Below are 12,489 nucleotides of genomic sequence, written 5' to 3'. Positions count from 1 at the left end.
CTTATACATCCCAAAATGCCATTGGCCTTCTTGGCAACAAGGGCACACTGCTGACTCATATCCAGCTTCTCGTCCACTGTCACCCCTAGGTCCTTTTCCGCAGAACTGCTGCCTAGCCATTCGGTCCCTAGTCTGTAGCTGTGCATTGGGTTCTTCCGTCCTAAGTGCAGGACCCTGCACTTATCCTTATTGAACCTCATCAGATTTCTTTTGGCCAATCCTCCAATTTGTCTAGGTCCTTCTGTATCCTATCCCTCCCCTCCAGCGTATCTACCACTCCTCCCAGTTTAGTATCATCCGCAAATTTGCTGAGAGTGCAATTCACACCATCCTCCAGATCATTTATGAAGATATTGAACAAAACCGGCCCCAGGACTGACCCTTGGGGCACTCCACTTGATACCGGCTGCCAACTAGATATGGAGCCATTGATCACTACCCGTTGAGCCCGACAATCTAGCCAGCTTTCTACCCACCTTATAGTGCATTCTTCCAGCCCATAGTTCTTTAACTTGCTGACAAGAATACTGTGGGAGACCGTGTCAAAAGTATGCATCCGACGAAGTGAGCTGTAGCTCACGAAAGCTTATGCTCAAATAAATTGGTTAGTCGCTAAGGTGCCACAAGTCCTCCTTTTCTTTTCCTGAATAATGTATGTGCCTTGTATAGTGTGAGTAGGTTTATCTTTCTATTCAGAATGCATTTGAAATCAGAATTCAGCTCCGCCTCTAAGCTCCAGCATAACAATCTCTACGTGGAAATCCCAGACTGAGCAGGATACTGAATATTGTTTCCGCCAAAAATCCCTTTCAGCTGCAAGCAAAGCTGGTCTCTGGTTCCTGAATTGTTGCTTCTGTCTTGGGACTCGAGCACGCGCAGGGGACGCAATGCACAGCACAACCCCCGTACATCCAGGAGCTTAGACCCGGCCGGTTTTTAAAAAGAGCAGCGCTGGCCCTTTAAGGTGAGAGTCTCCCCTGGCTCCCCGCCCCGGCCGGGCTCAGCTAAACCTCATTTCCGGGCGCGACGCACTTAGAGCAGTTCAGCTTTTTTTCCTCCGTGAAGCTTTCGGGCCGAGAGGGTCGCTCCGCGCCGCTGCGCACAGGGAAGGGCTCGGTTCGCCTACAGCGCAGCCATGGTGAGTGGCGCCCAGGCCGGGCTGGCGGCAGAGCACGTGGGGGGAGGCGGGCGGAACGCTGGGACACTCCGCGTTCTGCGAGCAGCGTGCGCAGGGCGGGAGATGGGCGGCCGGGCTCCCGGGGGCGCTGCCTGGGCCGGGGCACGTGGAGCACGGGCGCCGCCATGTGGGCGGGGCAAGAGGCCGCTGCGGCGGGGGGCGTATATCTCCGCGCCCCTCCACGATTCCCGCTGCCGCGCACAGGGCAGCTGGCCGGTCCCAGCAACTGCGGCCATGTCCTGTGGCTTTTGTGTGGGCAACTGCTCGCCCTCCTCTGAGCGCTGTGTCCCGATTCCGCCTGATCCCCTTTGCTGCCTCCGCTGGGTGGGGTGGGAGCTTGCGAAGACCAGCAGGATGCTATGCTGCCGCCCCACCTCTCGGCGTGTGTGTGGGGGGGAGTACGGGGCTGGGTGGGAGCACATGAAGGTTATGCTTCCCCCTCCCCTGCCTTGTATGAGACTAGTACGGGATGGGACCGCTTATTTCACAGCATGAGTCTACGTTTATTGACTGTAAATTGACCATAATAAGAGGGGGTTATTTAAAGGGGTAACTTACATTGAAAGTTCGTGTAGCAATAGCCATATTTAGTTCTTATAGTGCTTTTTATCTGTAGATTTCAAACCACTTTACAGAGGAGAAACAGAGAGAAAGAGAGGTGACAGACTTGCCAAAGCTCACCCAGCCCTCCCTTGGCACGTGACCCTGGTCTCCCAAGTTGCATTCCCTGTTCTGGTTTCAGAGTAACAGCAGTGTTAGTCTGTATTCGCAAAAAGAAAAGGAGTACTTGTGGCACCTTAGAGACTAACCAATTTATTTGAGCATAAGCTTTCGTGAGCTACAGCTCACTTCATCAGATGCATTCAGTGGAAAGTGTAGAAGATCTTTTTATATACACACAAAGCATGAAAAAATACCTTCTCCCACCCCACTCTCTTGCTGGTAATAGCTTATCTAAAGTGATCACTCTCCTTACAATGTGTATGATAATCAAGGTGGGCCATTTCCAGCACAAATCCAGGTTTTCTCACCACCACCACCACCACCCCCCCACCCACCCACACAAACCCATTCTCCTGCTGGTAATAGCTTATCTAAAGTGACCACTCTCCTTACAATGTGTATGATAATCAAGGTGGGCCATTTCCAGCACAAATCCAGGGTTTAACAAGAACGTCTTTGAGGGGGTTAGGAAAAAACAAGGGGAAATAGGTTACCTTGCATAATGACTTAGCCACTCCCAGTCTCTATTCAAGCCTAAGTTAATTGTATCCAATTTGCAAATGAATTCCGATTCAACAGTTTCTCGCTGGAGTCTGGATTTGAAGTTTTTTTTGTTGTAATATAGCAACTTTCATGTCTGTAATCACGTGACCAGAGAGATTGAAGTGTTCTCCGACTGGTTTATGAATGTTATAATTCTTGACATCTGATTTGCATCCATTTATTCTTTTACATAGAGACTGTCCAGTTATGCTTATGCTCAAATAAATTGGTTAGTCTCTAAGGTGCCACAAGTCCTCCTTTTCTTACTCCGTGTTCTAGCCACTAGATCACACACACTCCTTTAGGAGGTATCCTGTTGTGCCTTTCTTAGGCACAAGAACATCTCAAACTGGAGAAGCAGAGCTGTCTGTCTAGACAAACCTGTCATCTCCTTTCAGTTCCATAATCCCCTATCTGAATATTTACTGTTTATCTGGCTACCTATGTAGTAGAGCTGACCCTGAGCAGAAGCATGTCCGTTACAGAAGGGCCTCAAAAATCCTGTCACTTGTTTGTGCAGATCTAGAACAGTTTAATTGTTAACATAAGGTTTTAGAAAAGCCTTAGTTAAAACAGAAAAGAATTCTAACTCTTCCCCTATTGATGCTGTTTGTTTGTTTTTCACTTATCATGGGCACAAACTAGCATGGTTGATTTTAATTCCTGCTTTTAATTCCTGTTTGTTATGCGCTAGCACAGAATTGTTCCAACACTTGCGGGGGGGGCAGAAGGGAGAAGTGTTAAGTAAAAAATTTCCTTTTGAATTGTTCTCAGAACATTCCCTGCCTAATATTTAAAACATGCCTTTGCAAAATAAACCTGGTGCCTGACTCTCTTGACAGGATTATTCTTTTAAGTTCAGATCTAAAAATGTGCAATTGCTCTCCCTATGTTGGCAGATAAACATTTTATATTAACATCACACATGAAATTACAAAGGGCTCACTGTTGAACTACGTCTGGGCTGGAATTAGTATGGTATATGTGAAACAACAGCATGTAGAGGGGAACTTTGGTTTAGGACTGAGAACAAACCTGTGTGTGTATGTAACTTTGGGATGCCATGCAATCTTTAGTGTCCATGCAGAGCAGATGAGACCTCAGTGTTTCCTGTCTCATCTGCAGATAGATTTTGTGTAGGTCTTTCAGAAGAATCAGGGACTGAGTTGATCCTGGCAGGATGTGAACCTGTGGTTCTAGAGAGTTTGGATGTGTTTGACTCAGTACCTGCCTGTAAATGTTCCAAGTGAAGCTTTCCTCTGCTTCTTGTAATTCTTGCCTTTTTCTAGACTGAGGCAGACGTGAACCCCAAAGCTTACCCACTGGCTGATGCACAACTCACCAAAACCCTGCTGGACCTTGTACAACAGTCCTGCAACTACAAACAGCTACGCAAGGGTGCCAATGAAGGTGAGGTCTGTTTATAAAACATGCTGTGTTGGCTGAAAGTAACTAAAGTGTTTCATAGATTGAGGCCAGAAGGGATCACTGTGATCATCTAAGTCTGACCTCTGAGGCAGGAGAACTTCCCCCAGATAATCCCCCCCCCCCCAGAATATTCTAACAGGAACAAAACTGTGTGCAGCTCTCACCTGCCTCTCTGTTAACTGCATAAAATAGGGTTGTTGATATAACAGTTCCTGTGTGTGTTTTGGGGAGGGGTATCAGGGGAGAGTGTTATGGAAGATGGCTGGTTGGTGGTAAGACTAATTTGTCAGGATTACATCCTTAATATTTGTCTGTAGTGCCCATTGATGTGCTGCATAAGAAAGGATAGTGTTTAGGGCAGTGGTCCCAAACTGGGGTGTGTGGAGGAATGTCCAGGGGAGTGGTGGGGCCCAGTCCAGCCCCCATGGGAGGAGAGGGCATCCAGCCTTAGCTCCCCTCCCGGACTTTGGCCGCAGCCCTGCTCCTTGCCACAGCTCGACCACCTGCCCCAGCCCAGCTGTGACTGTACTCCTAGCCCAGGGGGCTGCAGACATATTCCATTACTGGTAAGGGAATGCGTCAGGAGAAAAGTTTGGACACTATTGGCTTTGGGGAAGGATCCAGACAAATAGGACTCCTATGTCCTAATTATAAAACATAGAATGAAAACAGTTGTTGGATCAGTTTTATCTATACAATCGCTTACATCACCTTCCTTCACTCCCTCCCTGTCACACAATAGGTTTGATTCCTAGAATATGTTCCTTACAGCCTTGTCCAATCTGCATGTTTGTTTTTTTTATGACACCAAATCTACCACTTTCCTCAGGAGATTTTTCACAAGCTCTTTGGGGCGGGACTGTCTCTGTTCTGGTTGTACAACACCCAGCTCAGTGGGTCCTGGCCCTTGACTAGGGCTCCTAATAGCATTACCATGGCATCTACCAATAATAGATTCACTGTTACTAAATAGATTTCTGTGTTTCGTAACATTCTCTTGTGTTAATATGCTCCACCGCAAGACCTCCACCTAATCCTCTTCCTTTTCTCTCTACAGCTACAAAAACACTGAACAGAGGAATAGCAGAATTCATTGTGATGGCTGCAGATGCTGAGCCCCTGGAGATCATCCTGCACCTCCCTCTCTTGTGCGAGGACAAGAACGTGCCCTATGTCTTTGTGCGCTCCAAGCAGGCCCTGGGCCGGGCATGTGGTGTCTCCCGGCCTGTCATTGCCTGCTCAATTACCATCAAGGAAGGGTCACAACTGAAGCCTCAGATTCAATCGGTCCAGCAAGCCATAGAGAGACTGTTGGTCTAAATCTGCCTAAAACCCAATAGCTGAAATCTAAAATTAAAAAAAACAGTTGGGGAGGGAATTAATGATAGTTAGACAATACAATAGTTTGATACCAAACTCTTGTTTCAAAATGCCAGTTGTTTGTTTTCCAGTGGCTTGTTCCTATTATATATTTCCACTCTCCACTGTGGGTCAGTCTAGATTTTTCTCCTCCCTCTCTCCCTCACTGGCTTTTCAGAAGACATTCTTGCTATATTAGTTCTCAAAACCCTGTTGCTCAACAGAGTGAGAGTAGCTCCTCCTGTGTGATATGCAAAATAACGTATTGCCCCACTAGGGCATGATTAACCTATACTCTTTCTCCCCCAGTAAAGGATTAGCTTCCTTCATTTTGCCACACATTCTTCTGTGATAAGTTTGACTTGTAACAGACATGAATCATTTAATGTGTGTTGTAGATGGTATGGTCCAATGAGGAAAATTAAGGTGGATCTGCAGTGTAATGGTGTATGTTCAGCAATTGCTGCTTTAAGGGAGAGGCAAATTGCTGCTTTACGGGAGAGGGGGAAAATAAAGACAGTGGGAGATATGTAATGTAGGATACAGGCCAAGATCAGGTCAGCAGACATGGTGAAACTGGACAAGCGGCCGCTATGAGAGGTGTAGAGGGAGGAGAAATCCTATTACAATGCTATGGGTGACAGTTCTAACCTTGCTTGTTTGTGTGTTTTGTTTTTTTTTAAACTGGTATTTTTTTTAAATAAATCCATTTACTCCCAGGTTTGTCAACTCATGTACATGACTTCTCTCAGCCTGTCTTGGATAGGAATGTGCTGCTAACTGCCTCTTACTAGTTAAAATGAATTGGAGACCACCCCAGGGCTAATGCTGTGCATTATAATACAGCATATTAGAGCTGCTCCCTATAATTTTGTTTAGTAGTGATGTCTGCCTGGAGCATTGCTGTGATCTACAAAAAGCTAGTTCTCAAGGGTGTTCTCCCTCCTCCCCCCCCCCCCCCCCCAAAAACCAAAAAAACCCAACAACAACAAAACCAACCACACACGCACGGGAAGAAAATAAGCTTGCTACTCCTGGTAGGAAGTAGCTTATCAAGGCCCACGTGTTGTGCAAGGGAAATAAGGATAGCAAGGAACAGTGTAAGTATTCACATACTCTTCCCAAAGGTGTATTGTTACTGTCAGCAAAGGCCTAACTTTAGAACTGAACATGAAAACAGAAAGTCTATTATTCTTTTCACTTTAAAGGTGAAATGAGGCATGGCCTTTCCTCATTGGAATGCTGTTTTTTAGGTCTAAGCTAGTGTGGCCAATTTGCCTACCACCCACACCAGCACTTGCTTTTTTTAAAAAAATTGTTAATCTTGCTTCTGTTTTGTCCAAGAGTTAAAATAGGTGCCACCCCTACAACACCATATTAACTGCAATCCTGGAGCTGGCATTACCACTGGTAGGGGAGTGGGGGAGCATGCCATAAGTGGACATGAATAAATTTTCCATTGGCTGGGTTCTGCTAATCTAGATGCACTCTGGTTGTGTTAACTGTTAGGTGTAGCTGTACTGAATGGTAAGATCAGTTGGAGCAGGTAGGAAGGGCTCTTGCTGTGATACAGAGATGCACGTGTATTTTGAGGGATAAGTATATGCTGTTTCAGCAGTGAGTTCTGGAGACTGTCAGAGGTATACCAGGCTGTCTTCTAGTCTATATAGATTTTTATACCATACTCATCATATCTCTTGGCACCTTCTAATAGTATATTAAGTAACATGACTACACTATCATGTTCTCCTACCCTCTTCCCCACAAGGGGAAGCATAGGCAATGGAGTGTCTTTGGAAAGGTGTTTGTTGCCTTGTTTATAGTGAAGAAAGCAAGATCAAAGAAATGCCTTACACTTGGAAAAGAAAGTGGTGGCTTGTAACGGTTGCTGGGCAGTGTTGGTTCCACTGTCTCCAACAGCCTCTGGAACAAGTTCTGTCTACACCAGAGATTAGCTTTACTCGTACTGTTCGACAGTTCCACTGTGCAAGTGGAGCAAAGCTGTCAATCACACTTTGTCCTGAAACTTTAGATAGTCTCCTGGGTCTGGGCCCTTGAGTACTTTGAAGATAAAGACTAAGACCTTGATTCGATATTCTGTAGAGAGCAGAGGACAGGTGTGGTGTGCTCACAGTTGCATGTATTGCTGAGAGGTGCTGCAGGTATCATACCTAGATATATCTCCTTGCTGTAGTCCAACTGAGAGGTGACAAAGGCATGAATACATAAGTTCAGGTCTTTGATGGTAGAAAGCATTAGTCATGGCCATTATGATGGGAGAGCCCAGTGTCAGCAAGGAATCCAAGAGTAGTCCTATAGAGTAGACTATGCTGACCAGGTTTGTTTTTGGCAGTGTAGGAACATTATCTCCTGCCATCAAGCATTCTCCCATCAACATTGCTGCATTTACACTGTTAGGCTGGCATAGTAATGTAGGTCAGGGGTGTGGATTTTCACAGCCTGACCACCTTAGCTATGTTGACCAGGCCTCAGAGAGCAAATGTCCTCTTGGATGATAACATCTCTGTAGATGTGGCAGTATTGATACCTACAGTTAATCAGGGAAGTGTTACTACACTACTGGAAAAAAACCCTTCTCTGACTGTAGGAAGTGTCTATGCTACAGTACACAGCTGTGATGCCATTCAGAGCAGTACATTATGGGCAGCTATCCCACAGAGCAGTGGTTCCCCAAACTTTTTTGTGGGAATAGTATATTGCTATTCCCAGAAGACGGTGGTGGGCACCAGATACCCGGCAGCCGAAATGCCGCCACCGAAAAGCAGCAGCGGGAAGAAGCGTTGCTGCCAAGAAACGGCAACTCCTCTTGGCATTTTGGCGGGTGTCCTGTGGGCACACAAATGCACCAGTGGGCACCATGGCGCCCGTGGGCACCACAGAGCGTCTCTTCCCATTCTGGCACTGAGGCTCGTGGGGTGGGGGCGCAGGGCATCCTGGGTCCTGTCCCCCATGCCCTATGAGGCATTATTTCGCATCCCAGCAATCCCTATTCTTCTGTCCACATTTGGTGCTATCTCTCAACTGTTTTTGTACTGCGTGCTCTGTCTTCCCTTTCGGTCTGCGGGAATGGATCCTGAACTGCTGAGGAATATGTGGATGAGTCTCGCCAGCACGTCGCAAATTGCAGTCGAGTTACTCCTTAGGCTACAAAGTGACAGTGAGGAGTCTGCTGATGTTGACATGCATAATGCATATGACACAAGATTGCTTGTGGCATTCACGAACATGCTCACCAGCATGGAACGCTGCTTTTGGACTTGGGAAACAAGCACTGAGTGGTGGGATCACATCGTCATGCAAGTCTGGGATGACGAGCAGTGGCTGCAGAACTTTCGGATGAGAAAAGCCACTTTTATGGGACTGTGCTGAGCTCGCCCCCATCCCATAGCGCAAGGACACGAGATTGAGAGCTGCCCTGCTGGTGGAGAAGCACGTGGTGATTGCAATCTGGAAGCTGGCTACTCCAAACAGCTATCAATTGGTCGCTAACCAGTTTGGCATGGGCAAATCTACAATTGGAATTGTGTTGATGCAAGTGTGCAGGGCCCTTAATTGCATCCTGCTCAGAAGAACCGTGACTCTGGGCAATGTGCGTGACATTGTAGATGGCTTTGCACAAATGGGTTTCCTTAAACTGCGATGGGGTAATGACATGCATATTCCAATTCTGGCACCAGACCACCAAGCCTCTGGGTACATAAATCGGAAGGGGTGTATTTCGATGGTTCTCCAGGTGCTTGTGGATCACTGTGGGCATTTCATGGACATTTAACGCAGACTGGTCTGGAAAGGTGCATGACGCACGCATCTTTTGGAACACATGCCTGTTTAGGAAGCTGCAAGCTGAGACTTTCTTCCTGGACCAGAAGATCACCATAAAGGAAGCTGAAATGGCCATTGTGATCCTTGGAGACCCCACCTCCCTTTAATGCCATTGCTCATGAAACCCTCCACAGGGAGCCTTGACAGCAGCAAAGAGTGATTCAACAGGCTGAGTCGGTGCAGAATGACTGTGTGTGCTTTTAGCCATTTAAAGGCCTGCTAGCACTGTCTGTAGGGGAAGCCGGACCTGGCTGATGACAACATCCCTATGGTTATAGCCACGTGCTATACCCTCCATAACATTTGTGAAGGGAAGAGTGAAAGCTTCACTTAGGCATGGATCACTGAGGTTCAATGCCTGGAGGCTGAATTTGAACAGCCAGAGACCAGGACTATTAGAGGGGCCTACTGTGGGGACATAAGGATTAGGGATGCCTTGAGAAGTAATTTGGTGCTGAAAGCCACCAGTAATGTTTGGTGCCCTGCATGAGAGTGAAGTGCAGTTGTTCCACTGCTAGTAGGCATCTGACTATGATGCACTGACTAGCAGTGCCTATTACTTTTCTGGGCTATGCTCTCTTTTACTTAATGCACTAAAGAATGTTTCCAAAACCAAAAATCAATGTATTGAAAAGAAACAACTGCTGGAGAGAAACACATAGCATGACCCATCTGTGCTGTGGGGGAGGAGGGAACAGGACTGTAAGATTTGCATGTCTTGTTTTCATATTCAGCCTTTCTCCCTGGAGTACTGTGCAATGAGTGCTGCACTTCAGGCTGGCTAAAATGCATGTGATGGGGGTTGAGTGAAGGGGTCATAGTTTGCAGGGCTGGGTAGTGAAGGTGTTGGAGGCACCTGCTGGCGATAAACTGGATGTTGGGGAAAAGTGGGTTGGCTGTGACATGGGGGTGCAAGGGAAAGAGGTGTGAATCTGCTCCCTATGCAGTACTATGAGTGCCTGAATCGAGTCTGCTTAGCGCTCCATAATGCTTAGGAGCCACGCTGTGGTGTGTTGCTGGCGATCCACATTCTCCAGGCAGACCCTCCTTTTGGTCTCAGTAGGGGACTGCTGCATGACTTCATGCAGAAGGTCCTCCTTGCTTCTTCACGGCCACTTCCTGAGTTTGTACAGCCTTTTGGCCATTGATAACAAGGATGGCTGGGATCTCAAGGGTGCATCTATAAAGCCAAAATTCAACATTTAACAGAGGCAGCATTGTTAACACTAGCCAGAGCAATGATTCTGATGAACTTAAAGTCAAGCCCAGTGCACACAATAGTACAAACTGCCTGTCCCAAGATGAGTGCACACAACCCACAAGAGCCCCAAAATGGTGAGTAACCAGAGGGGCAGGGGGGGACTGATTGTTCTGAGGCCATACTGTCCTCTGGGGTCCTATGCCTTGGGGAGAGCCAAAAGTTGCAGGGGGCCCCTATACTCAACACTTGTCCCCAAAGTTTCCACAGGATGGGTTCATCCTGGAAGATATCTTGCTGCTGAGGGTGACCTGGGAAGCAAGGGAGGGTCTTCTGCAACAATGCAGCTTCCACTCTGGCCCTTATGCCTGTGTGCAGCAATAGTCCCCCCTGCCCCCTCATTGCAAAGTGGTGCGGACATGTTAGCCTGACTGGGACAAGGAGCACAGTAGCTCTGCCAAGGAACCTGCGCAGGCGGATTGCTTAGCTTCTGCATGAGACCTTTGATGAGATCAGTGAGGCCGATTATCACGATGTGAGAGAGAGCACAACGCCCTATTCCGCATCAAGGCATGCATGCAGCCCTAACCCTTCTTTCTGCAACCCTCCTTGCCCCAACAACTCCCTTCTCAAAATAAAAGCTGCTTACTAGGCACCTCTGCTGTTTGTTCTTCCCCAAGCACCCTCTGCTGTGACTGGCTACCTTCCTCCTTGCTTGAAAACAGCTCCTGCCTCCATGCATCTAGGGATTTCGGGCCATCCGCTGTCTCTGGGGCCCCCCTCCTCCTCAGCACCCTCGCTCCCGCTTTCCTCTTCTTGCCTTGTTGCACTCTGGGCTGCCACGGCCTCTTGAGTGTCCATGGTGCTGTTTGGAGTGGAGGTGGGGTCACCCCCAAGTATCTCATCCAGCTCTTTGTAGAACCAGCAGGTCATGGGGGCAGCACTGGAGCAGCAGTTTGTGGTAGGCGTTCTGCAGCTCCTTCACTTTAACCCTGCACTGGATCCTGGTCATGGCTCTTGATATCTGCCCGTAGGTATCGTAATTCCTAAGGCTGGAGCGTAGTTGGGAATGGACAGCTTCTCACCCGAAACACTGATGAGATCCAGCACCTCGCCATTGCTCCATACTGGGGATCACTTGGCGCATGGAGGCATGGTCACAGGGAAAGATGCACTGAGAGCACTCCACGCCTTGCTGGGCAAACAGGAAGGGGACTTTCAAAATTCCCAGAGAATTTAAAGGGCGATCTGACAGTTGGTCACCTGAGGGCAGGGTGGTAGACTTCAAAGTGATGACCAGAGTGGCTAGAACAGGTATTGTGGGACATTTCTTGGAGGCCGATCAGAGCACATTAATAGACCAGGGCATCCACACTGGCACTGTGGCACTCCAGCTCGGGTGCAGAAAGCTCTATACTTCTCGTGAAGGTGGATTACCAGGGGCACTCCAGCCATGGAGTCTGGGCACTCTACCTTGCCTGGCCAGTGAGGACACCTCAGGAGTTAGGGCACCCAGGGCTGATTTAATGTTCTCCAACTTGCAAGTGTAGACAAGGCCACCGTCTCTGAAAACTGCCAAGAGTAGGGCTCAAATTTACACTGGGCATAGTCAGATTCACTGACCACAGCATGTCACCTTGAGTCATCCAGTTACTGTGGCAAGAGATGGCATACAAGCCCTACAGCTGTTAGCAAAGCCCTACTCTAGCTGCATGCACATTTCATTTGCTTTGGCTCAAGCTGATGATGCACCAACCTGGAATTGTAAGCTTGCCATAGGTAAGATTGATCTCAGCTGTTTGGGATTTACCTGAGCCCCAGCTGTACACAAGAACACATTAAAAGCCATTTGTAAATGGCTGATTTTTAGGGATACTGGATCTGAGGCTCAAATGATCCCAAATTTGGACTACTAACCCTATCCCACACCACTACAAGGCAACTGTGTTACCAGGGGGATTTTAGAGCCCTTTGAATAGTTCTCTTTTAAACAGTAAACCTCTCAACCTTAACTACAGTAGAACTGTCATTTCCTTATAAGGGAGTTTATCTCAACTATGATAGCTGAACATATTCAAAACCACAACTATGTAAAGGACCTAGACAATTCACAACATGCCAAGACAATTGTCTCCTTTAACACACTGCACAAGAGCACCAGGAATAAAGGATTCTTGAGTGAAGGGAGAGTTTGCTAGTTAACAATGCAAGCAGAGGC

At 47.6% G+C, this 12,489-nt stretch overlaps 1 protein-coding gene across 1 annotated transcript; it reads left to right on the top strand.

The window, feature by feature from the left end:
* The first annotated feature begins 984 nt into the window (after positions 1 to 984).
* Positions 985 to 5,949, top strand: SNU13 (small nuclear ribonucleoprotein 13). Its single transcript, XM_048835244.2, has 3 exons — positions 985 to 1,138; positions 3,733 to 3,853; positions 4,929 to 5,949. The coding sequence occupies exons 1-3, from the start codon at positions 1,136 to 1,138 to the stop codon at positions 5,189 to 5,191; spliced, it is 387 nt and encodes a 128-aa protein (XP_048691201.1). The 5' UTR covers positions 985 to 1,135; the 3' UTR covers positions 5,192 to 5,949.
* Positions 5,950 to 12,489: the final 6,540 nt, after the last annotated feature.

Source organism: Caretta caretta, chromosome 1 (genome assembly GCF_965140235.1).
Source record: "Caretta caretta isolate rCarCar2 chromosome 1, rCarCar1.hap1, whole genome shotgun sequence".
Classification (NCBI taxonomy): domain Eukaryota; kingdom Metazoa; phylum Chordata; order Testudines; family Cheloniidae; genus Caretta; species Caretta caretta.
Note: the sequence above shows the minus strand (reverse complement) of the source record. Positions and strands in the feature narration are given on the sequence as shown.

Bases quoted from the DNA above. Each gene is read 5' to 3' on its own strand.
- SNU13 (XM_048835244.2), top strand. The intron at 3,854-4,928 runs GTGAGGTCTGTT...TTCTCTCTACAG, and splicing joins ACGCAAGGGTGCCAATGAAG to CTACAAAAACACTGAACAGA.